Genomic DNA, 26,947 nt, shown 5'->3' with positions numbered 1-26,947 from the left:
ACTATGTATATTTAATAACATCCATGTAAACTTTTGGCAAATGATAACAATAATAACTATTTTATTGTAATGATAGTTTTATAAGAAACTTTAACGATAAAATTATAAACCGAACGACGACAACAAACTCCTCTCAAGCTTGGTCATCAAAATGATGATGATGATATTTTTTCAAAATGGTAAAGTTACACAACAATATAGTATAATTACTTGTTTTTTTTTCTGGTGAACATTGGATTGGTTGAATGATTTGCATCGGTTTCTTTTCGGTTGTTGTTGTTGTTACTACAGTTGTTTTGCCTCAATGATTTTCATCAATTTATTCATTCATTTTTTTTGCTATGTAATTCATGGGATTTTTATTTCCATGATCATCATTAATGGTTATTCCAATGAAAAAAAACTTTCAACTATATCCACAAAGTTTGTTGTCATGTTTTTTTTCCAGTTTTTGTTGTTCATTGTCGCGTTCATAAATGGTCATTATATCATTTTATTTCGATATGATTCATCATGATATTTTTTTCCGTGATGAATGATGGAAATATTCATGTTTTTTATCAACGAATCTTTTCAATGGAATTAGAAAAAAAAATCATTGAAATAATCGAATGTAATAATTTTGAAAATTTAAATACAATCATCGGAAGTTGATTGATTCGATTATTTTCATTTAGCAACATATAGTATAGAAATTAATCCATTTGTTTTCGAAAAAAATGATGAATTATGATGTAAGGATTATAATTTGTTTTTGTTTTTAATCAATCAATCACAAATTCTCATCATTGAAGATTATAATCATGGTCAGATATTAAAAAAAAACAATTACTATCCTTGAAATTTGTCTGCATTCAATTACATCCGCATTGACTGCGAAAACTTTTTGTTGATGTAGATGAGAAAAAAAATTTCATTCAAATACATTCAAAGGAATAACAAATTGAATTGAATGGAATTAAATTGATTCGATAGCAACAACAACCAGTAATCATTCATTTTATTGGATAATTTGATCCATTTTTTATGAATTGTTGATTGTCATTCGATCTGAGTCGTCTCATTTGAGCATTCTTTTTTTGCGGATATTTTACACGAATTGAACTTCTACCACAACTGCATACAGAATCTGAGACGTTAATGTTCCATTTTTTTTCCTGTTCCAAATATTAATACAGTACATTCACCCATACTACACACCAGATCAATATTTTCGATTTAGAAAGCGACAATACACTATTATCAAATGAGGATGCTTTGATCATCAAATAACGAGAAACGAGAAAATTCGGTTCATTATTCAGTTTTGTTATTGAAAAAAATTTTTCACGCGCATTGCGCCAAATACATTTTGTGATATAAACATGCTGAAACTTTGAAAACTTTTCGTATTTGTTTGTTTTGTTTTTGTTTTCCTTTCACAATATATACCCAAACAGCATATTTTTCTCACATACATTGCAGACAGAGATACAACATTGAATTCATTTGCTTTCATAGGCATTCGGTTTTTTTTGGATGGTATCCTCTCTCCACTTCTCTCACACTCCATCTCTGGTCGGTTGAGAGGAGGCTTGTTTTAATATCTCATCAGTGTAGGTTGAAATAATATTCCTCTCTCTCGTTTCATTAGGTTTTTTTTGTTGCTTGATTTCGGTTCGAAGTTTGGCCATGGTTGCATTCTGATCCGTTCATTTCAGTTTGGTTTGGTTTGATAAAAAGATTTTTTTCTAATTTGTTTGATGTTTGTCGACAATGTTTGAATGATTCATTCGATAGTTCGATTTGACAACTTTGAATCACATTGAGACAATACACAATAAATATTGGCCAACATACCATATTAAATTTTTTTTTCTGTGAATTCCTGTTTTTACATAGAAATTATCACGTGTATTTAAAGAACGAAAAACACAACTTCTAAATATGACAACCAAAAAGAAAAAGTTCTTATTTATGAAAAATTTCAACTTCGGCCATTAATCAAGAATTAAACTTGCCATATATCCGGTATGTTTTCAAATCTATATCGAAATAATTGATATTGAAAAATATTAATTAACAACACCCTTAATTTGTTTGAAATCATTTAATCATTTTTTTCTTAGAAATCGAAAACATTCACAAACAAACTAAACATTTTCGAATTTCCAATGCATGTATTCTTTTTTTTCTGCCAGATTTCGAAAAGATTTTTTGTTGTTGTTGTTGCAAAAAAAAACATAGTGTTTTTGATTGCTGTATGATAAAAATGATAATCCATCAATCAACAGTGAAAAACAATGAAAAAAAATCATTCATCAATCTTGATCTTTGATGTAATATTAATTATCATTATACAAAAGTTAGTGATGTCAATTTTTTTTATATCCAATTGATTCAATATGTTCTTTGATTAGTTTAAATCAGAAATGATTATAATTTGTTCATGTAAAGTGTGTGCGTATCAAATTTCTTCTGATTTTTTTTCTTGAATCCATCCATTAATCTCGATCATTGAAATCAAATCAAAAATCATCAAACTAGATAAAACAGCAGCAACAACAGTAACGGTTTTTTTCCTTTCAATATTTTCAATAATCTATCCGGAAATACATATCTATTTCTTGTCAACTAAGCATGATTCCGTTTCGCTCGTCGAAAACATCTTTGTTGACATTTCATTTTTGCTTTAACTTTTTTTTTGTTGTTGTTGTTTGCTCATGTCTGGGTCATTTATTCAAAACAAACAAATTGTTGACAGATTCGTTACTGTAGAATAAAAAATGATGAACTAGTTTCAGCCATTTTATCTTTTCTATTTGATGAAAACGCAAGAATAAAAGGATTGTCGTCATAGATGATTGAATTGAATGAATGCATCATATAAGTTTCAGTCTTTTGATTATTTAGTTTTCAAGTTTATATTGCTCCAAATCATATACTAAGTCGGAAATTATTGCCTGAAAAAAAATTTGTCATGAATAGAAAAAAAAGATTAATGATCTGGATTATTTTTTTCTATGCCATTTTGAGCAACAACAACAACAACAACAAAGAAAAGAATCCATTAAAACTAATGACGAAATTCATTCGAATTTTGAATATTCATTTGATCAAGATTTATTGTTATTATTGTCGATTGAAATCAATTGGACTATTTTTTTTTTAATTTTGGTTTTATTTTCTTGACTACAAAAATTCTATAGATTTTTTTTATTGAATTTAACTTAATTCTTTATATAGACAACAAAATACTATCATGAATTTAGAAGTTTAGACTTTTTGTTTGTCTTCGTTTTTTTAAACAAACAAATAAAGAAATTGACTTGGAATTTTATCAAGAATTACGGTAATCCAAATATTGGGCGAGTCTTGTTGCAATAATAATAATAGAAAAAAAATGTTGTTTTCTTGCCATATGACATATGAAAGATTTTCTTGTTTGTTTGTTTGTTTGCATGTTATCTTTATGTTTTTTAAAAAATCCAATATTGATAAATAGTCAAAAAAGATGGTTGCATATTATTATCATCAACGAGAGGCTACTTAGAATAGATCTATGACGATTTTCCAAAATCCAATTTGGTTTGATCCATTAAAAATTGTTATGATAATAAATATTGTCATTAAGTATTGATTATTTCCATAGAGATAACTATGGATGTCATTTTCAACAAAAAAAAATTTGTTATTCCAATCATAAAACATGCAACAACAACAAAAAAATTTGCAAATACTGTACGTGTGATATATAAATTTATATAGGATAGTAGTGAAGATTATATTATCATCATCATCATCATAGATCTTTCATATTTCATGTACTTTTTTTCATTTTTGTTGTTTAAATGATAAAAATATTTTTTGTTTGTTTGCTTTCCGTTGATTCAGGTGCAGTTACATAGTTATTTACTATGTTATGATTATTTTCAATCAATCACACAGTTATATTGAAAATATTTTCGGCACTTTTAGTAAAAAATGATTCCAAAAGCAAAAATAAATCCAATCTAAATGTATGATTGAAATTAATAGATTTCATTTCAAAAATAATTATCAGTTTGAATTGATAAAGCAATTTTATTATCGATAATAATCATTACTATCATTAATGAATTGATCAATATTATTAAGTGATTCAATTGATTATGTGGATAACCTGATTTTTTTTTGCTTGTCTTCCAATAATCCGGTATTTTATATAAATTAATCAATTTAATTTTTCTATTTTTGTGTGTGTCCCTCTCTGTGTGCAATTAAATGTTTTTTCTTCTTTTAAATTTCTATTATTATCTTCTTTTTTTCATCCATCCTCATCATAGATATTCCTTTTCCATTTTGCAAATTGGTTTTGCATTTTTATTATTCATTTAATGATTCATCATTGTCATCATCAATTAAAATCGATCATCAAATAGATTCGAATTGTTTAAATTTAAAATTATCACATCATCGGGCAAATGATTCGCCCATTTTCTCGTTATTCTATGTTTTTTGTTATCTACATTTAGTGCCAAAAAAAAAAACAAACAAATATAGATAGAATATTCATCATGTTGTCATCATCATCATCACCCAGCATCAACAGAAGTCGTAGTCGAAAATTTTTTTCCAACAATTCAATTTCACGCCTTACATCATCGAGGATAAACATTGCCGAATATAAAAATGATTATAATTATGATAATATTAATAAAAATAGAATGAAAATGATGACAAATTCAAATCATAAGTTTTATTCATCATTTCTAATTTTTGCTTATATTTTATTAATTATTGTTACCCTTAAAACTACAATTGTAAATGGTAACAATAATATTTGTGGTGCAACAGAAAATTTTCTTTTCTGTAATTGTGATAATGGAGATAATGCCCAAGAAGCTGCATGTTTTACTTTGGGTGAAAATATTTTGGCTAATGATTCAAAATGGGAACTGTTTGCTGAACATAAATCATTAAAACGATTAAAATTAAGCGGTTATAATAATGTTTCGTTACGACAATTTCCACAAAAATTATTCAATAACCAAACATTACGTGATTCATTACATGATGTGATTCTAAGTGATCTTCAATTCAAAACATTACCAACTGGTGCTTTTAAAAATATGGGCCAAGTACGATTGATTGAAATTTCGCTAGGTTCACGTATGGAAATTCAAGAAAATGCATTCGATAATCTAACTAGCCTGGAAAAGATTGTCATGACCAAAAACAATATTACAAAATTACCAAGAATGTTTCGTAATGTTTCATCATTGAGAGAAATATATTTTGAAGATAATAATATTGTTACATTTGAACGTGGTGTATTCAAACCGCTTAAAAATTTAAATTATCTTACATTAGATAATAATAAAATTGAAACATTATCCGCTTATTATTTTGATGGTCTTGTTGAATTAAATTCATTAGATTTACGTTTCAATCAAATCAAACATTTACCAAGTCGTGTGTTTGAACAATTGACTAAATTAGAAATATTAGATTTAAGCCATAATCAAATTGAAGATATTGATGAAAAAGCATTTGTTGGCTTAATACAATTGAAAGAACTACAAATGAAATTTAATAAATTGACACATATTGGTACACAACTACGAATAATGGCCAATTTGATTGAAATTGATTTAGATGGTAATCAATTGCAAGCACTTTCTAAATATTCATTTCATCGTCCTGATCAAAAACGTTTTGTCAATATAAAGATTCGAGGTAAGTTTTTTTTAAATATCTAATCATAATTTCCATTACTGCCTATTCAATTTGATCATATTGTTTAGTTATTATCGATCATACATTTATACAAACAAATAGTTAACCGTTTCATTTGATTGCATTCCATTAGCTATCATTTGATTTTTGTTATCTATTGACAAATAGAAAAAAACGAAATTTGCAATTTGCTTCATGCAAATTGCTAAAATAAAAACAAAATATGGTCATTTTATTTCATTATATGATTTTATGATACCAAATTCTAAATGAATTTCCGTTGATTTTAAGATTCTCGAACATATATCATTTTTTTGACCTGATTTACCGACAAATTAGATATACGAATAATAATATTAATTTATATGATTTCCTTTCTGTTGTCATATTGAAATTATCAACAACATAAAATCTTTCATCCACCCAATGACCGTAAAACATTTATTGTGTGTTTGTTCCAAATTCTTTTTATCGGAAAAAAAATTTCTTTTGATTCCACATTCGTGTGATTTTTGTTGTTGTTGCTTTCTCAGTAATTTCCTGCTGTTATTTTTTCATGTATGTGTGCTTGGAATCAAAAATTGGAATTTTTAGTAGTTTGCACCACAATATATTATTATTAGTAGTCGGATTGTACAAACAAATAAAAGACAAAAGTAAACAAGCGACCGTTTTCTTTCATTTTTTTTTTTTTTTTTTTTTGATTTACTAGAATATTGGTTGTGACCATAGTGACAATACTTATTTCTCATTCAAGATATATCTGAAAATTAAATTTTTGTTTTCACCGAAACCATGGCGATTATCATCAAAACAAAAATGAAAATAAAAACATATTTTTATCCTTGATGATAATGGTGATGTTTGTACAAGGATGATATTTCAATCATAAATTAAATAATGTTGATTGAAGATTAAATCTACACAAATGATAATTATTGAATTTTTTTTTCCAATAATTATCATCAATATAGAGATGAATAAAAATTCCCTTACTCGAATATACCGAACATTGATTAAAAAAAAACTCTTCAATACAATGACCTTTTGATTGTTGTCTTATTTCACAATCGACCTATGAACTTAATGTGGTAATTTTCCTTGTTCGTATAGGTTACGATCACTTTTTTTTCCTTCCTCTCTTTCGTTGTCAGGTTCTTAAATAAATTGATGTGTGTGTGTGTGTGGCATGTTCAACATCAAGTCAATGTTTATTTAGACGATCCAAATATTTTTACATTGTTATGTCAAGATTTTTTTCAATTGATTTTATTGTAGCAGTTGGTTTTTTTCATTTTTTCCATCGTACTTGGATTTAATATCAAAAATCAATGACCTGTATGATTTATTTATTTTTTAAAAGTCAATTTTTTCTTTCACAATTCTATTAATGATTTTTTTTGCTATTTAATTTACAGATAATCAAATATATTGTAATTGTCAAATATTTTGGCTAAAAGATGCATTCGAAATGAATCCAGAAAATCGTAATTATAATGACAAAATACGTTGTTATCTTGGTCAAGGACAATATTCCAATAGTCAAACTATTGTACAATATTTAATGAATAATAAAACAATTGAACAATGTACAATACCATTACCACCAACAATGGCCACTATTGATGATGATGATAATGAAACGGTACCGATTGAAACAATTGATTCCGTGGATGAAGAAAATGAACAAATTGATAGAGATTTAGTTGATGAACCAATAGATGGCGATAAAAATGTTGATGAACCAGAAAAAATTGAAAAAATCGAGGAATTTAAAGAAAAATCGGATTCTTTTGATAATAACAACAAAAATGAACCGCCACAATTAAATGTAGCCGGATTTGATCGTACTAATAAAGATAATGGAGCATGTTCACTACGTTTATGGAATTCAACATTCTTTCTATCATTATTATTGATCTTCTTGTATCACTGCCAATGAATACATTTTTTTAAATTATATAACTGAAATTAAAAAACCGCACATAAACACATTTATCCTCAAATAATGTCTACCATCAAACAATAATAATTACTTTTACAATTGTTTCATTGCAACCATTTTTTTGTTTTCTTCATTTTTCTTTTCTTTTTTTGATTAATTTATGTTTTTGTTATCTGATCTTTTCAATTAAACATTTTTTTTCTCAGAATCTTTTCTCTTACACACAAACACACATCTTAGTCAAACACATGTATTTTCTTGTCAATTCCATTTTGATTCTTTTTTTTTTTTTTGATTAAAAATTTAATCCATTCTATGAATTACATGTAATTTAATCTGAAAATTTTTGCATTCATTGATGTTGATTTCGATTTGTTTGTATGAAATGAAAAAATAATAAACATATTAATATTGATTAATAATGAATTCAAATTCGAATATCTTCATTTCATTTCAATATTCAAATAGGAATAACAAATAAATATTTTTTCTTCATAAATATTTGTCATGATGACAATCAATTATCTAATCAATGATCGATCATTTCATTCTTTTATTTATTATGCCAACTGAATATATTTGGTACAAACTAAAGAAAAAAAATCGAAGGAATGCAAATAGTGAAGAAAGATCAAGGACAAGTGAATATGATATATTCATTCTATATTTCGATCGAAATTCTTTTTCCATTTCAAAGTCGAAATGAAAAATAAAAACAAAACTAATGATGATTATCATTAAATATACCTATATTTTATATGTAAAAATGATATAAAAACTTAATTCACCACACTACGGAATCATTATAAATGGAAATTAACTTTACTAAAGTTTCCTTTTAATAAACTTTTCCAGACTTTCGTCAACATAATCATTAGGAAACTATAGATCATAATATGAAAAATTCTGTTATTGATCAATATCACTGTTCATTTTTTCTCTATGTTTTTTTTCTGTTATTATCATATTTGATAAATCGATAAATAAATAAATATTCCGAACTAACAAAAAAATAATGATGAAATATTGACAGAAATTGACAGAAATAGAATATTAATTCGCCGAAAAAAAAACATTTGATCATGGTCATTGCCAAGTTCAATTTATTATTCTTCATCCCATAATCCAATGAATATTCTTCTGTCATGTTTCTTTTGCACAGAAATCATTAAAACAAATGAATCAATGAGAAACGATGAATTTTATTTTAAAATTTTTTTTATGAACCGAATAAATCGTAAAACAAAATCATTTAATAATCATTATACATGTATACAGGAATAATTTTAAAAAAAACAAAATAAAATGAAATGCACTTGATAAAAAAAAAAATTTAGTTCTTTTCCTATTCGAATAATATTTGAAAGGGCGTATGCTAGTTTTTTCATTCATTCATCATTGTCACCAAATGGTGAAAATTGTTTTTTATCATTTCAAAAAGAATTTCATATGAAAAAATAATATTGATATCAATGAAAACAGTAAAAAAAAGTGTATGGGAACATTCAATTTGGTCGATATTACCACCTTTTTTTTCTATCGTAATATCTAAATACTTAATCCATTATCAAATAGATTATCCATTATAGGAATATAGTGGGATCAAATTGAATGAAATAATAATTTCTGATCATTAACGAACTTTTTTTTTGATGATTAGTTTTCCCGAAATAAGATGCGCGCATGCCACAAATTGGAATAACAATAAAAAAAATACCTGTAGAAATTTTATGTTTTTTATTTTTATTTTGTTGTTGTTTGTTTGTCTGTTTCGATTTTTATTATTATTATCATTTTTCATTGTTGTCATCGTATCATTGTCGATTTGATTGGCCATGAAGATGAACTTATTGGATCTGCGCCTGATCACAAAAATGGTAAGCTTGAATTATCCATTCGTGATTCCATTTATTTTTATTTCAGTGGGGTTTTTCTCTCTCTCTCTCTCTCTATCCAACTCTCCCCTTTTTATCATTCATTATATCTTACACTCGGAAATTATATGACAACATTCTGTTATTCTTTAAAAAGACGAATGAACGTTTGGACAAGGGGAGAATCATAATAATATTGATTAGAATACAAGATGAATCGAGTTTATTTTTTTCTTTATGACAATAATGTGATAGTCATACATAATTATGTTATTCATATCATTCATACCTAGATTGGTGATCGTTCGGTCAGGTTCGGTACTTGGAAATATATTTTTTCCTTTTATTTTTTCATTATTATTCTTTATTTAGACGTGTCCACAACATTTATGTATGTATTTCGGTTGCTTGGGACAGTGAATATCGAGTAAAAAATAAAAAAAATTATTGAATATTTGCGTGCCATCTCCATTCAACAATATTTCAATGTCAAAGTCAAAGTTTTTCACACCAAATAATTGGACTATTCTAAAATTTTTATTGAAATTTTTATCGAAAAATTCCGAAAAGAATACCACCAATAATGAGGATAATCGTAACATCAATCAACGATCATTTTATATCGGAAAAAATCGTCCTAAACTTCAAATCGATCCACCATCGCCATTGCGATCATTATCATCTTCACCATCATCATCATCATCGAACAAAAACAAAGATCAATGCAACAATCATTCTCCAAATTTAAGCGCATTAATATGCAGAACTATTCTGGCAATTCTATTCATACTAATCATTCTTTTACAATTTCTATGGTCATCCTGGTGCTTATGGTTCCAGATGAATTCGATGGATCCATTATTCAAAATGGCATTGTTCACACCGATGACCTTTATTGATTCTTATTTGTTCTATCATGTTTTACTGTGGCTAATAAGTCTTACAAAATTGATGAAAAAAAAGACACACCAATATTTGATCGAACGTCGAAAAAGGAGACGACGAACCCCGCCTGATTTACAAACACCAGTTACAACTCCAATGAGTGCATTAACATTACAAAGTCTTTCTTTGGTTTCTAATTATTTTGATGTAACCCCCACAACAACTCCAACCATGATTATACCGACCATCAATGTTCGTTTGGCTCAAGACCAAAATGATGATGATGAAACGGGATATGAATCAATTAAGTTTATCGATGATTCGAAATCAACAATGAATAAAAATTCTAATTTAACATCTATTGAAAGAAAATCATCTGTCACATCATCATTATCGTCAGTTGATATGTTGGCAAATTATTTAAATCAATTCGATATAAGTTATTTGAGAAAACATAGCCAAGATTTGGTTACGGGAGAGAAGCTAACCACTTCGAAAGAAAGTTTGGCAACAGAATGTTCAAAATTTTATTGTGATTCAATGCCCTAATCAAAAAAATAAAAAATAAGAATGATATATAAATAATTTAAATTTTTTCAAAAATTTTAACTTAAAGTTTATTCTCGAATAAAAAAAAATTTACTATGAAATTCCTTTTCCGTTTTTTTTTCTTCAATAAACAGCTTGCCAAAGTATATTTTTCAGTTTGAATATTTGTCAATCTGCTGCCATCTAATGTTCATAAAATGAATCCCTCCAATTTTTCGAATGTAAACAAATTCTTTCAATGCTTTCTTTTTTTATCTATAGATGGAAATGCTACAGATAAGTCTGAATGCATAAGTATTGCCATCTAATTAAAAAATATTCAATCAATTTGTTTTCGGAAATGATGAATAAAATTAGTTTATTTTGAATGATTTTTTTGTTTGTTTGCAAATTTCAAAATACAAAAAACGAAGAAATTATAACAAAATTACAATCATCATGTTAATATGATTCAGGCATTTCTTGTTCATAATCCGATTCGATTATTTCATCGGTATCATCGTCATCATCGTCATCATCTTCGTCTTCATCTTCGATTTCAATTATGATCAGATCTTCATCTTCATCCAAACAATTCATATCTGATAAAATTATATGATTTGATCCATGATGACCATTATGAAGATCAATATCGTCAACAGTTTCGTTGATTAATGGTAAAGAAAAATCAATTTTGGTCAATTGATTTGATGAATTTATTGGGTTGATTTTAACATTAGATGATGATGATATGTTTGATGTTGTTTTATGTCTTTCATTTTGATGATTATAATGGTTCATAGATGTGAATGAAAAATTATTATAATCGCCAAACAAATTATCCGAATTACGAATCATTCCATATGAATCAAACATGGCTGTAATATCTTTATTGTCGTTGAAATTATCATGAATGCAAATCAATTCATCATCATCGTCATTATCATCATAATCATTGTTGTTGTTGTCATCATTAAATAAATTATTCGTAGGGTTGATTTTCAAACGATTTTCTATTGTTAATGATTTCTGTTCTTGTTGTTGAATAATATTCACGGTGGAATTCAGTTTAATCGTTTCAAAATTATTAGCTACTGATGTAACACCATCATTATATTTATGAACTGTTAAAGAATCATTATTCGAAAAATGTTTGGCAAAGTTCATATTATCATAATGATTATGTTGTTGTTGTCGTTGTGAAGAATGATTATGATAGCGAATAGAAGATGAAGACAGCGATGAAGAAGTTGATGATGATGATGACAATGGCATTGATGTTGTTGGCAGTTTTGTAACTAATGATGGCATGAGGGACAATGGCGATGATGATGATGAAGATGAGCACGATGACAGATGATGCGAATAAAATCTACTATTCGGTATGACTTGATTTTGTGGATGATGTTGGAAAACTGACAAAATAGATTCTGGATTTAAATCATTGCCATTATTAATGGGTTGTTGGCGACAATAATAACAACAACAACAATGAGAATGCTGCTGTGATGCAGTTGGCTTAATGGAGCTAGTTTGCTTGCCGTCAATAGTTTTAGCTATAGTATTGTTACTATTTGTAACCGACAATGTTCTTGATGTCTTGCCTGTCATATGATGATGGGGATTTGAATTTTGATGCAGTTGTTTTTGTTGAAGATAAGGATGCAAATTGAAGGCATTACAAGATTGTTGCTGTGAATGTTGATCAAACAAAACTGTTGGAAAACTTAATGATCGATTCAACGGAATGGATGATGAAGTAAAATCTGGCATTGTCGTATCGATAAATGGTGCAGTGGAATGTTCTGTCGCTAAAGATGTAGTCGTATTGGGACATTGAAATGAACATTCAACGGGACAATCATAGGCATTATTACTACAACAGCATATTAAATTAGTTTTCGTTAAAGAATTATGATTCTGTTGGTCAGGTATTTCATTTGCTGACAGAATCGTTACATCATCTTTTGATTTTAAAATAGATTGCTGTAGTTTTCGCTGTTTTTCACAATCATTAAGATCATTCACATTTGTGTTGTTATTGTTATCACTTAGCAAACATTTTTTGTCATTATTCTTGAATAAAATATTTTCTGTAGCATTATTTTCAACATTCAATAAATCAGAAGCCGTAGAGATTGAATCTTTTTGCAATAAAAGTTCTGCATCATCGGAATCCATTTGATGATTTTGATCGTGATAATGTTGATGATGATAATGATATCGATTATTATGATGATGGTGATAATGATGATGTGAGTGATGATGGCCACCAATATTATCATTATTATGATCAACATCATCTTCACTATTCGAATGTTGATGATGAACATTATTGTCGCCGAATAACCATTTAGATATTTGAGGTATATAGTCATTTAAAAATTTTGATATTTTTCCACTCCCATCCATCATGTTGTTGCCATTGTCATTATTTCCCAAATCAATGAATATTAATTGTAATGAACCATATTGCTGAAGATAATGTTTGAGCTAAATTTGTTCACAAAGAAAAAAAAAGACACAAATGAATAAATAAATGAAAGAGAAAACAACAATACAACAACCAAAATAAAATTCATTTAAACATATTTTTGTCATCATTATCGTTATCTGAAATAGTTTATTTATGAATAAAATTCGGAATTTGAATCGATAATTTTTTTGGGCTCAAGAAAAAAAACCGAAAAACTTGGCAAAAATAGGCAACAACGATCGAAAATTGAGGGCCAAATCGATGGATATGAGAAAAAAAGCATATCAAGAAAAAAACTATACTTTAAGCGCCAAATGTTTATTTTCGAGGAATAACATGCTGGCCTATGGTGTTGAGATTCAAGATTGTAATAATAACAATGCAAATTCCATCAAAATAAAAGTAATAACAACAACAACATTAACAATAACAAAATCTCATGCGAAAAAACATTATCATTGCCCCCGTTATTCATAAGAGAAAAAGAAAAAAGATTACAAAGTTTTATTTCGCATACTTTTTTTCTGTTTTGTTTATTGATGGAAAAATTATTCATCTTATGAGCAGTTCTTTCTTATTCGCTCTTTTCCTATTTCACAATATATCAATAATAATAAGAATTCTATTCCATCATTAATGGCAAGATTAAAGATTTTTCATTCGATTTTTATGCTGCTGTAAGAAGAAAAAAAATCAAACTAATTGACAAGTTGAATACTTAATCGACGATGAAGATAGATTTATTTTTCATTTATTTTCATTTGCTTATTTGAAGAGAAAGAAAACTTAGATGAATTTAAAAGTTTTGAAAAAAGTCTTGAATTCAGAAAAAAAATCTAACAAACATCATTCGAGTTTAGTTCTACCAAAAATTAAAAAATAAACTTAACTTAACTTGAATTTTCATTTATTAAAAATACTGGACCTAGCCACGTATGGAAGAGCTTAACATTATTCATGTCAAAAAGCTATAAAAACAAGAAATGAATTTATGCATTCATAGTGTTTGTGATAAACAGAAATTATTGTATTGTAAAATCACCCAAGGGCTATGAATACGAAATTCTAACGGAACAATATTATTTGTGTATAAGTGAGTGCACACAAACTAACGTTTATATGAAATTCATAATTACAATTTAATAATAGGCAAAGCATCCGAAAAAAAGGAGCAAACAATCCATAGGCTATACGTGCTGATGGTGTATAAAAGGAAATATGGAATACTGGTTCTCGCTCTTATCCAGTTTTTAGCCCAGGCCTTAATGTGACAAATTTATTAAATTCCGGACACAGAGAAGAATGAAGATAGAATTTCAAAATTATCGACAGAATCATTTAGGTGAGAAATAATATTACAAGAGAGAGAGAGAGAGAGAGAGAGAGAGAGAGAGAGAGAGAGAGAGAGAGAGAGAGAGAGAAGAGAAGGCAAATGTGCGTAAATTTGTAAAAAAATGATGCTTACATTATAACGTTGATAGCAATGAAAATAAAATGTTAAAAATGAATGTGATCCATTTGTTAATGCGAATATCAATTCAAATGGTGTTGTTCGTAATGTTTCCAATGATAAAACACCCAAAAACCAATTGAGACAAAAAAATGGTAATAATATAATACAAGCTCTTATTGATGGCCGAATCTGATGAATTTGTGAACAATGTGACAATGGTTTTCGTTCGAAATATCGTTTTAGCACCAATAATATTAAACATGTATTGAACTTTAATATTATTATATATTTTTTCGTTTAGATCAATAAGAATTCCATAAAATGTGAAGGAAAAATATTTCAAATTCACCGCATGCATGCATTGCCATTCAATGATAATCACCATCAATGAAAAATGATCCAAATTTAGGAAAATTTTGTGGAAAGGAAGGAGAAAAAAACGAGAGAGGAAGAGAAAAACATTGTATTATATCAAAGATTAATAATAATGAATATTTTTTCTTTGAAGAATCGACATCTATTATTTTTTTCTTCGAATTTCTCTAATAACATACAAACATACCGATATTAAAAGCAATACAGGCATTATAAACGAATATTGAATACCGCCTTCAATGGACATCCAACAGCTATAGTGAGATAGAAAGAAAAAAAATGAGAATGAGAAATGAACGATAAAATATGATTAATCAAACTATACTACTCGATAAATAAGAAGAATGGTAAGATGTTTATGAGAATTAAATCAATAACTTTGTGATCAAAGAATCGATGTTACTATTATTATTATTATTATTACTTACTATCGTTTAGTTTCATAGCCTTTTGAATTGAGCAAATAGGATATAAGAACAAAAATGAACGGAAAACCCAATGAAAGGCATAAATAGTGAGCACAATTCCAAGTGACAAAAATGGAACGGAAAAAATTTTTCAAACATCCAAAAAGATTATTATTATTATCATTGTCATTATTATGATGTTTGGATTGTTGATTGTTGTCATTATGATGGTCGTGATGATGATGATGGTGATAATTATTATTATTCTGTTGCTGTAGTCGATTATTTGATGATAATGATGAAGGCAACAACAATGATGTCGATGATGATGATGATGAGGATAAGGAACATTTTTGATGATTTGTTGGTAAATTGGTTTTGATTTCTTTCAATGATAATGATGATGAGGATTTTCTATCCAATGACGATGAAAATAACAATGGTTCTTTGTTAACGTTGGACATTTCTGTTGACTGGTGTTGTTGTGAGCAGAATGAAACATTTATTTTCGATAAACTATTATCATTTTCATTGAAACAAATCGATGCATTTTTATCGAATATTTTTTTCGTTTGAATGAATTTGGATGCAACATTTTTATGATAAAATTTATGGAATTTTCGTTTGATCATTTGAAATATTGAACATCTACCATTATGTTGTTGCTGGTCGATGGATTCACATTTTTCATCCGAAATATTTGTCATCATGATCGGATGATGTTTCTGTGTTTTCAATTTTTTTAGAAATTTTCTACGGTATTCATGACTGAAAGCGCCCAATTCATTCAGTGTCATTCTATCATTCACCACTGATGACGATGTTTTATTTGAATGTCGTCGTTGCTTGGTTTGTAATTTATCCGATATATTCGTCGATAATGATGATGTTGTTGCTGTCACTGATGTAGAGGATGATGACGGTTCTTTATGACGACGCCACATTCGTTGATATAGAAGAATCGTATGAGATAACATCCAAAACATGGAAGCCAAATGAATGAAATGCAAAAATATTGGTACTGAAAGACATAAAATATGTTTAACTTGATTGGAAAAAGCTGTCGTTTCAAAACCAGTAGATAGTTGTTCGACACGGATCCAAAAAAGATCCATATGAATAGTAGTACCCAATAAAAATGTCAATTGAATCAACAATAGTGCTATGACTAGATTTCTAATGATGAAAAATGTTTCTCGTGTTTCATAATGTCGTAGTCGATATTGAATGATCAAGGTCAATGCAAAAAATATGACACTCGATATAAGACTAGTATACAATACAATATCATAAAGAAAATGATGGCTTGATGGTGCCATCGTTCCGGGTGAAATATGAAAACCGCTCGAACGTATTATACGAGCTGCTACATTATTATGTCGATAATAAGTTTCAGACGTTGTTGTTGATGTTGTATCATTTTCATTATTCAATGATAATTCAAGTAAATAATTTTTTTCATCATTCACCATTGTTGTCGTTTGATTCATATTAGACTGTGTTGTAGTATTATTATTATTTTCAATATTGTCAACTGTAACAGACCAACGGCTAACGATGCCAATCAAACCAGACTCATTACAAAGACATCGAATATGCGTTCCATTATAACTAGCCGTACGACAGCCATTATCGATCGTCCATGCATGTCTATTATATAATGATTGAATGGATGAAAAAATAGAAAAAATAAAAAAATAATTATGACAAACACAGATAAACAAAATATGTTTATTATTAGATGGTTACATAACGTAAAGTATGACGGAAAAAAATCTGAATATCCATATGGTCATGTCATTTATATATTTATAATGGATATAAAAACTGATTGCATTTTTTTTCTTTTTTTTTGGTTTTCCTGAAACCATGAAAATCAATCAATCAATTATTATCAACATTATATGATAGCAACAAAATGTTCAAAAGGAACCAAAAAAAAATAAACCATTAAATTTAGAACAAGCAATGGGATGTTATTTATAAACAACAAGAATGGTGGCATTCAATAACAAAAAAAAAGAAAAATTTAAATTTCAAATGACCAAACAGCTAGAAAAAAACTTTTAATACAGATCTATTCCCCGGTTTGTTCCCTTTTCCCCGAAACAAAAACCAAACTAAACTGAACTTACACACACACAAAAACTATGGAAAAAAGTTATCATGAATTATTAAAACCCAAAAAAAAATTACAGGGAAAAATCGAGAAAAGCATATAGTAGGAAAAAACACATCAAATATTCAACGATGATGACAGCAATAACAACGAGCATCCCAAATACTAAGAACATCTGAATTTTTTTTTGTTTTGTTTTTAGAATCAATTCAAATCATAGATCAAAAACTACAAAAAAACGAATTATAGATAGTGAGAAGAAGAAAAAAAATTGTCTTCGGTTATAATTTACAAAACCAAAGACAATTTTATTTGTAAAGAAAACAAAAAAAAACTGTTATGGACACTGTTCATGAATACAATACATGTGAATCGTGTTCGTAAAGAAAAACAAAACGAAAACAATCATAAAACACTGATGGAATAAATTAAATTTTTAATAGTCCAGAGTTTTCCTAATGAATCTGTAAAGATGAACACAAAAAAATGATCTAAATTCAATAGAAATCGATTTCAAATTAAAAAATTCTTTATCCAGGTATCACCTCCTCAAAATTTTCATTTGTTTTTTCCAAATTTTGATGCAGAATTTCAAAAAAAAAGAAAAATCAGCTGTCAAAAACACTAACCAAAAATTAACATCCACTGCTGCTGTAAAAATTATAATTTTTTCATATTAACTTTATTTATAATGTCATCCACTTTTTGGCATGTTTATTTATTCTATTCTCTATATGTATTATTACAAATTCCAAAAAAAAACTGAATGTTGGCTTCACTGTATTGCATTTTTTTTCCAGAGAGAAAAAAATTGGAATTAACAACTTTAAATAAACAAAGAAAAAAGACTAAATTTTTAAATCCACTTATCCATCGTCATCGTCATCATTCTTTGTTTGTTTGTTTGTTTTTTAGACCTCTTTCTCGCTCTAATAAGATTAAAGGTAATTTTTCGTACATCCGCGTCCATTTAAGAACCAGTGAAAATAAAATGAAAAGAAGAAAAGGAAAAATTAATCCTTCCACTTACGGACCAATGAATGTTTGGAGAAATGTGAAGAATATAATTATAATCAAAAGTAAAGAAAAAAAAATTAATGGAAAAATTTTTTTCCGGTACAAAAAAAATTCTTGGTATTCCGTTTTTTTCTGGTCAATAAAGAATCGAAATCAGGAATAAAAATAAAATTGACCTCATTTTATTTTCTCGCTAAGACGCTATTGTCTTTCAATGTATGAGTGTGTGTGTGTGCAGTCAATGGTAAGCGATCTTCATAATAAGATGATGATGATAATAAGAACAATAGGCAATAACATTTCATCCAAAAAAAAAGCTTGATGATTAATTAAATTTAATATTATATATAGCGGGAAAAAAATAAAGATGTAGATGAATGAGTGAATAAGTGTGTTCAGAATTGAATGAAATTTTTGGTTCACCATAAGAATTGTTAAATGGATAAAGACTGAAATGGAAAATACTCTCATTTAATTTCAACATGGACTAAACGAACTGATGAGTTGACCAAACTTAATAAACTTTCTGTCCAAATTCTTTTTTTTTCTATAATAATACCCTTTTCTTATATCATTAACATTGCTCTAATGTCCGAAGGGTCTATTTTCGGTATAAAATAAATAAAATTGGTATTTTTATAGTCTTTGCCAAAAAAGAAAATTATTGATTGCTGTCTTTAAATTGGATTGATTGAAATGATTTTCAAGTATTTCCTCTCCTCTTTATTATATACATCACACAATTGACCAAACCAATTCATGAATATTGAGAAAAAAACAAACATTTCTCAATAAGTTAATGTAAACAAAGTTGATAGAAAAAAAATACTCACTGTTTACGATGCGATATCATCAATCGAGCGCATTGAATTGTATTGAATGTTGTCGATGATGATGATTTGTTTGTCTTGATGATAGATTCATTATAAACATGATAACTTTGATCTTGTTGTTGATGCTGATGATGATGATGATGATGATTTAAGAAACAACCATCATCCATATTACTATTATGCTGGCTAATATTTGTATCCAATTTCTCACTGTTTATTTTGTACTTATCATTTGAAATATTTGCCATCATTATTAATGTTTTATTATTGTTACAGTTATTCTTTTCAAAATATTCGCTACCGTTATCATGATGATGATGTCTATCATGAAATCGGAATACCACTTCGAAACAAGGAGCTACTTCAAAATTAACCTGTATTGATACGGCTGGTACCAATGATATTGATAATATATGATCACTTATATTCATCATCATTAATGTTGTTTTTGATAAATGTTGATGTTCATCATTATTTTGTTTGGCCATTGTTGTTGTGCTGATTGTTTGATCAAGTATATTATTGAACCAGATCTCTGTGATACCCACATCTAATTCATTCATACCTAATTTTTTCCAATGATTTATTAATGCATGAAAGAAAATTTTGTTTATTTATTTTTTTCAAATAATAAAGCTGTTAACAAACCATTAACGGTGATTGTTGAAGGAACGTCATTTAAATTGTATAAAAATTCATTTGGGGATGATATTGATGGCATCTCAGTTGCTGCTGATGATAATGATGATGAAGGCATCAATGTATTACACATGAAATTAAAATCGATTGTTTGATTTGTTTGCACTAATTTTATTAATTTTGGTTCAATTTGTCGTTGATAACGAAAGGTAATTCCTGTCAAATAAGATTCAAACAAAATGATTATTATATTTTTATTAAAAGTGTGTTTATGACAAAAAAAATTCTGTAAACATTATGAATCGATTTGAAAACATTCAATTGATGATTGATTATTTTGACCTTTTCTTCAAATTCATAATAACATTTATATGAAATATAATCAATTATTATTTACCTAGATTTTTTGTCAATGGAAAAAATGGTCGATTTTTTCCAATAATTTCAGTTAAATGTTGAATTGAATCATTTTGACAGGCCAATATAAAGGCACGTAATACATTATCCATCAAAAGTCGTACTGAATTAATTAGCTGTATTAATTCAGTTATTATTGATTCCTAAGTTTCAAAAAAGAAAAGAAAAGAAAATTTCAACAATAATAAAATAAAAAATCAATGAACTCTTTGTTGTCGAAAATAAAAACGAAAACGAAAGAAAGAAAACATCGATAATCAAATCAATAACAAATGTATCCAAGATTAATGTTTCATTCTGTGTCGATGAAACCATTATGACAACAGTGAAAAAAAATCCTCATCCATTAAAGAAAGAGAAAAAAAACAGTAGGCAATAACAAATTGATCGTTTTTGTTTTCTTGTCTTATTTGTATTCTCATAAATAAAATGAAACATAAAGCCATAATCGACAATGTTTAGCGTTATAACTATAACGTTCAATTAATCTAGCTTCTATATTTTCATTGTGTTCAATGTTTTTTTTCTGTTGTTGTATACGAATGGAAAATACATGTTCGTAAGTTTTGTTTGAATCTATGTTTGCCAAGTTTGATTTCATTTTTTTTTCTTTTTTTCATCGTATTCATCATGAAATGTCATCATCATGAAAGTTCGATTCTATTTTCTGTTTTACCAATTCATTGTTGGCTATTAACCCCAGAAGAAACAGAATAGGAAAAGAAAATAACACTAAGTCCTGAACGTCATTCGTATACCATTAACATAACTATTAGAAATATATTTTTGACAAAAGGAAGTATCACACAGAAGAAAGAGAGAACATAACAACAAAATTCGACTTCAGTATCAATTTCATTTATACGTTATATACTGTTAATCATTTCTTATGATAAGGATAATTGTGGTAAAAAAGGTAATGTTTACTTACATTATTTCTATGAACATTATGATTAATTGGTTCAAATAAACGATCCGTTATTATGATGACAGACTGTGTATATATGAATAATCAAAAATGGAAAAAATTCATAATCAATACAAAAGATAAAGTTTTTTGTTTGTTTGTTGATTTCTTACCTGAATAAAATGTACCATTGTACGTTGTTGTTCATAATCAAAACGATCAAAACGAATTTTATATTCAATCAAATGATGTAAAATTGAATTGAATAATGTAATCGAATCTTTATGATCAAGTATACTGTAGATGTTTTGTTTGATCAATAAATTTCTTAATTCAATAATCAATAAAAATAGGCCATCGATAAGATGTTTCCGAGAATGTTGATTTACCTTATCAATTTAAAATATTGATTTATTTATTTGAAAAAAATGAAACAAAACAAAAAATAAATAAATGAAAAACAATTTTGGTAAACATTATATTTCAACTGGATGTTACAAGATCATGATAATGGTTAAATTGAATACAAAAACACCCAAACGCAAATATTTATCTTGTGTGTGCTTGGATGTTGTGTGAATTTTGAATCTGGATCAACAAAACTGATTTTCTGGCCTCTTTTTCATTCATTGGCTACACATTTGAAAACAAACAATGATTGTGTGTTTGATGTTTTACAAATTGTTTTACGTTTGTTTCTTTTCTACTGTTTTACAGAATCAACCATTAAATGGTAAATGGATTGCCTGAAAATTTGTTGTTTTTGTTTCTTGACTATTTTTGATTCTATGATAACGGTGATTACATCATTTGTCTGTTATAAAATCCAATTTTTATGACTTGAACACGCAATAGATCTATACATCATTCAAAAATGAATTCAGTTTGGCATCAATCTTCAACTATATATATTAGATTCACGCAAATTTAATTCGACAATATAGTGTTAGAAATCAATTTCATTTTTATTTTTTTTGACCCAGTTTAATACAAAATTCTAAATGTAGGTTCATGTGATAGAAATTGTAATAGTCAAAATTAACAACGATCAAAAAAGTAAAAAAAGTGAACATTCATCAGAAAAAAAAATCCTATGACAAAATTCAAAGTTTATTCGGGTTTTAATAGAGTACTTAGCTATATATCTATTTTGCTTTTTTTATTCAATTCTGTTGATTCTTTTTTATTTTGTCAACAATAACAATGAATAAAAGTCTAGAAAAGAAAAACCAAATGGGCAAAAAAAATCCAATCATATTTTTATTGAACTATTCTCTATTTGAATTTTTATTCATTTTTTTCGCAATGACTAATGCAGACAAAGAAATGGAGAAAAAATGTATTAGAAATATCCGAATATTGATGTTGATGATAATGATAAAAACAAGAATAAAAAAATGTCTTGAAGCTATTTGATTTTGAAATGTGAAAAATACAGATAAAAAAGTTATTACAATCAAATTCAAGAAATCCATTTATATCGATGAGATGAGAAATGCATCACATCAAGAATTCTAAAGGAAAAAGGTGAGAACTGGCAAAATAAAATTATTTAACTGATTATTTGATTACTAGAATCATAGATAATTATGGAAAATTTTCAATGAAAAATAGAAGAAACAGAATTAATTTTTCTTACCAAAAAATGTAATTGTCGGAGTTTGATCAAACGACATTCACTCATATCTGGTTCCATCCAAATGGCTTTAGATGATGAATGATAATAATGATGTTGATGATGTGCCGTAATGTTTTTGTTTGTTGAGATCAAATAATTATGACATAATCGAAACATTGTTCCATAATATTCATTTGATGGGCATGGCTGTACGGAAATTATACCAAAATTGGTAAGTGGCCATATTATATTATGATCATTATCATGTTCAGCTGGACAAAATGTTGATGATGATTTTTCATCTACAACAGTATCTTTGTTATCATTGCTAATTTTGATTTTAACATAATGTTGTTGCTGTTCACCTTTGATGTTAACATTGCTATGTTGATTTGATTTAACTTTTGCTTCCTTTGCAATTTCTTTTGTTATTGCATCAATGAAATTATTCTTGACAGTTTGATCAAATGTTTCATTCGATGACATTGAATGGTTTTGATAAGTTACATTTTTTATACTGCTATTTGTCATTGTTTCGATTGTTGGAATTGGGAATGTTTCATTTTTTGTTGCCATGAAATTGGAATCTTTGCATCCAACAACAAATTTGACTGAATCTGTTGTTGTCAAGCATAGAATCGTTGAAAGATTTGTTACTGTTGTTGAATTTTGTTGTAATTGATTTTGATTGTTCAAATCGTTATGCAAATTTATCGATTTCTTTTTATTGTCATAGTTGATTACATCTAAATGTATGTTATTGACAGTTGAATCGGTAATATTCGTAATAATAAATGATTTCAATTGATTTTGATGGCTTCCATTTGAATGGATTGAAAAATATTTTATTTGATGATCGAAATTTTGTTTTTGATGTTTGTTTTGTTCAACATCACCGTTATCATCATCATCTTTTGATGATAATGTTTTCATTTTATGCACAAAATTTTGACTCCTGTTAATAGGAACAAATTTTTCTTCACCATCTTGACGATTGATATTAGAATCTATTGACGAAATCAAATATGGAGATGGAGATGAAGAGAAAGAATTTGTACTAAAAATAGCTTTAGGCTGTGAATTCTTTGAAGATTCAACTGCGACAATTGATGAATTGAGTTTATTAGGAGAATTTATGAAAATAAAATTTTTATTATTGACAAACGTAGAATTTGAATTTTTGTTGTTGTTGTGAAATGTAATAATTGAAATGTTACCATTTGTTATTGACGAGGTGTTAGAAATTTTCCGATTCGTTTGCATAGTTTTATTTGAATCATTCATTCCATCAAATTCTATATTTATCAAAATATAATGGAAACAACATTATTAGTAAGAAAAAACTATTTTTATTTATCTTAGTTTTTTTTCATTTCAATAAGCAACAACAAACAAATTCTATTGGAATTCTTTTTGTTAACAAAGGAAATTATTAAAATACAAATATCAGCTACATGAGACAAACATTTTGGAAAAAAAGGAAATTAAAACTTATAAACAAATACTTTTTGAAATTGATAAAGTTGGTAAAGTTTTCTGGTTCTTTTTCATTGAGATTTAGTCAAACAAAAACTTGCTAAAATTATTTTCATCCGTTAGCATTTCCGTTAAAATTAAACGCTAAAGGCTAAATATATCAAATGGATTTAACAAAAATAGTAATAATAATGATAATGAAACAACCGACCAATGTTATGAAATGGATCAAAAGAAAAAAATTCTATTCAATTTGTTATGATATTGATGAATAACAACCAAAAAGTCAAAGAATAAATATGAAGAATAAATATCCTATTCGATCACCATCAAATGGAAACTAAAACAAAATAAAACAAAATGGATTCACACACTCACACCCATCCATACATACACACAGTTAGAAACAAATGGATGGATCTGGAAACAGAATAAAAAACCAAAAATACCCAGAATCAAGGAAAAAGTATCAGCTGTCGATTCGATTTCGATTTTCAAACAATTTTGTCTAATAGATTTTTTTCCTTTTTGTTGTTGTTGTTGTTGTCATTTTCATTGTCGTTCCATTCTTTATTTTTGTTTTTGTTTTGCCTTGTTTTTTATGTTTGGTTGATTGTTGGTATTTCTTTTTGTTTTATCTTTTTTTATTTGTTTCTTATTTTTCGTAGAAAATATTTTTACAAAAAAAAAGAGAGAATCGAAAAATTGCTTGACATGTCAATGACGATTGGCAATTTTTTTCGCATTCAATTATTGTAAAATTTATCGAACGTAATGTAATATCATAAGAGCAACAATATAACAAGAAAAAAATGGCAATAAAAAACAATAAGGAATCGAAAATTGAATTCAAATGAAATTTTTTTTTTTTTTTTTTGGTATGCCGATTGAATTCAGGAGAAAAATTATTTTTATTTTGTTTTTTTTTCTGGATATTTATTTTTTACCAATCCGAATTATTATTATTATTTACCCACAATTTCATTTTGTTTTTTGTTTTTGAGGGTGAAACTGGCCGGAAACCGGATACCTTTGTTTTCACATACAAATCTATATGGACTGAATGTTTATTATATGGATTTACCGTTTTTTTTTTCGTTCACATTTTTCTTCGTACAATAGCATTCGATTTAGCTGATCATAAATCATCGGTTATTTTATTTTTTTTTTGTGTTCATATACATTGTTCACACATTTGATTCATATTTTATGGACAAAAAATATTTTTTTTTCGACTCCTGATGCTTTAAACATTTTGGGAATATATAGATTTGAAAAAAAAGTGAATGAAAAAATATTGTCACACACACACCGCATATGTTGAGGCCATTTATTTTTCTTATTATGATTTTTTTTGTCAGACGACAATGAAAAAAGCTAGACAAAATTGATATAACTAGGATTTTTTTTGGGGGGTATACCCTTGTCAACAACACGATAAATTTAAACTATAAAAATAATGTAAAAAAAGCAAAAAATAATGATAATAATTGAAATAAAACAAATAAACGATAGACAATATATTGAACGATATATAGAAAAAAATATGCTGAAAATCATTGTCTAACATTTGACTAATGACAATGAAAAAATTTTCATTTTTTGATAGTTATCCACTTGATTTTATACGTAATCCAATGTCTTATTATGCAAATAATGTTCAAAAGTTTATAATGATAGTTAAAAACTATGAAAAGAATGAATAAAATTGATGCTATGCAAGAAAAATCAAGAAAATCGATACTGCGAAAAATATCATTTTTTTACAATAAATTTTCAAAGATAAATTGATATCGATTTACATCATCATCATCACCATCATTATTATTATCAGGAAAATCTAACCGAAATGCAAAAAAAAAGAAACCAACATTAATAACCCATTGTTAGTTGTTGTTAGTATACCAAAATAATATTTTCAGCTATCTATAATGAATAATTATTAGTTTTGGTTTTCAGACAAATAATTAAAAGACCATTTTCTCTCTTTCCAACTCCAGTTCTAAACAGTAATAAATTCATTGATTTATGAATCGAACAAAGATTCTTGTATGTTAAGTAATCATTATTATTATTATTATTATTATTATGTCGAATCATTCCGAAAATAAAAACCACAATTTGTTTAGCTATTATCAGCACATTGAAATTTTATTTATTTGTGTGATCCAAAAATTTTTGATAATTTTCATGGATGTTGTTCAGAAAACAAACAAAAAAAAATTATATTCAAGTAGCAGTAGTATCATACTCAATCAATTTAGATAACAAGAGAGCCAAA

General features: G+C 27.2%; 3 protein-coding genes across 6 annotated transcripts in view; 2 read left to right on the top strand and 1 right to left on the bottom strand.

Annotated features, from left to right (window-relative positions):
• Positions 1–1,472: 1,472 nt before the first annotated feature.
• On the top strand, positions 1,473–7,962 carry LOC113798769 (uncharacterized). 2 transcript variants are annotated; one of them, XM_075824568.1, is made up of 4 exons: positions 1,473–1,595; positions 1,882–2,010; positions 4,305–5,697; positions 7,116–7,962. In XM_075824568.1, exons 3-4 carry the CDS (start codon positions 4,536–4,538, stop codon positions 7,637–7,639), a joined length of 1,686 nt encoding a protein of 561 aa, XP_075680683.1. In that variant the 5' UTR covers positions 1,473–1,595; positions 1,882–2,010; positions 4,305–4,535; the 3' UTR covers positions 7,640–7,962. The 2 variants fall into 2 exon arrangements, with proteins under 2 accessions (XP_075680683.1, XP_075680684.1); XM_075824569.1 differs by lacking the exons at positions 1,473–1,595; positions 1,882–2,010 and adding an exon at positions 3,889–4,174.
• A 1,410-nt stretch (positions 7,963–9,372) lies between these two features.
• On the top strand, positions 9,373–10,986 carry LOC113796836 (uncharacterized). Of its 3 annotated transcripts, none has more exons than XM_027347159.2 (3): positions 9,373–9,519; positions 9,674–9,829; positions 9,889–10,986. In XM_027347159.2, exon 3 carries the CDS (start codon positions 10,003–10,005, stop codon positions 10,948–10,950), a length of 948 nt encoding a protein of 315 aa, XP_027202960.2. In that variant the 5' UTR covers positions 9,373–9,519; positions 9,674–9,829; positions 9,889–10,002; the 3' UTR covers positions 10,951–10,986. The 3 variants fall into 3 exon arrangements, with proteins under 3 accessions (XP_027202960.2, XP_027203036.2, XP_075680810.1); XM_027347235.2 differs by having other exon boundaries at positions 9,674–9,834; XM_075824695.1 differs by having other exon boundaries at positions 9,378–9,519; positions 9,566–9,829.
• Positions 10,987–11,291: 305 nt separating this feature from the next.
• The window catches only part of LOC113788938 (uncharacterized), a 35,949-nt gene continuing 20,293 nt past the window's right edge, over positions 11,292–26,947 (bottom strand). Inside the window, exons 4-13 of the mRNA XM_075824504.1 lie at positions 23,212–24,485; positions 21,746–21,961; positions 21,597–21,659; positions 20,646–20,808; positions 20,258–20,464; positions 19,610–20,174; positions 15,662–17,290; positions 15,421–15,487; positions 14,871–15,128; positions 11,292–13,422 (exon numbers count right to left, since the gene is read on the bottom strand). Of these exons, the coding sequence (XP_075680619.1) occupies positions 11,392–13,422; positions 14,871–15,128; positions 15,421–15,487; positions 15,662–17,290; positions 19,610–20,174; positions 20,258–20,464; positions 20,646–20,808; positions 21,597–21,659; positions 21,746–21,961; positions 23,212–24,485 (6,473 nt within the window). The 3' untranslated portion in view covers positions 11,292–11,391. The remainder of the gene's footprint in view (positions 13,423–14,870; positions 15,129–15,420; positions 15,488–15,661; positions 17,291–19,609; positions 20,175–20,257; positions 20,465–20,645; positions 20,809–21,596; positions 21,660–21,745; positions 21,962–23,211; positions 24,486–26,947) is intronic.

This window comes from Dermatophagoides pteronyssinus, unplaced genomic scaffold (assembly GCF_027571235.1).
Source record: "Dermatophagoides pteronyssinus isolate colony J.1.1.1.1 unplaced genomic scaffold, Derpt_VIB-CSIC_2022.12 sq0002, whole genome shotgun sequence".
In the NCBI taxonomy this organism is placed as follows: domain Eukaryota; kingdom Metazoa; phylum Arthropoda; class Arachnida; order Sarcoptiformes; family Pyroglyphidae; genus Dermatophagoides; species Dermatophagoides pteronyssinus.
The sequence above is the reverse complement of the archived record's forward strand: the minus strand, read 5'-3'. Positions and strand labels throughout refer to the sequence as shown.

Excerpts from the sequence above, each read along its gene's own strand:
- LOC113798769 (XM_075824568.1), top strand. The coding sequence starts at position 4,536 with ATGTTGTCATCATCATCATCACCCAGCATCAACAGAAGTCGTAGTCGA. Across the intron at positions 5,698-7,115 it reads TGTCAATATAAAGATTCGAG|ATAATCAAATATATTGTAAT; the intron begins GTAAGTTTTTTT and ends TTTAATTTACAG.
- LOC113796836 (XM_027347159.2), top strand. The coding sequence starts at position 10,003 with ATGTCAAAGTCAAAGTTTTTCACACCAAATAATTGGACTATTCTAAAA.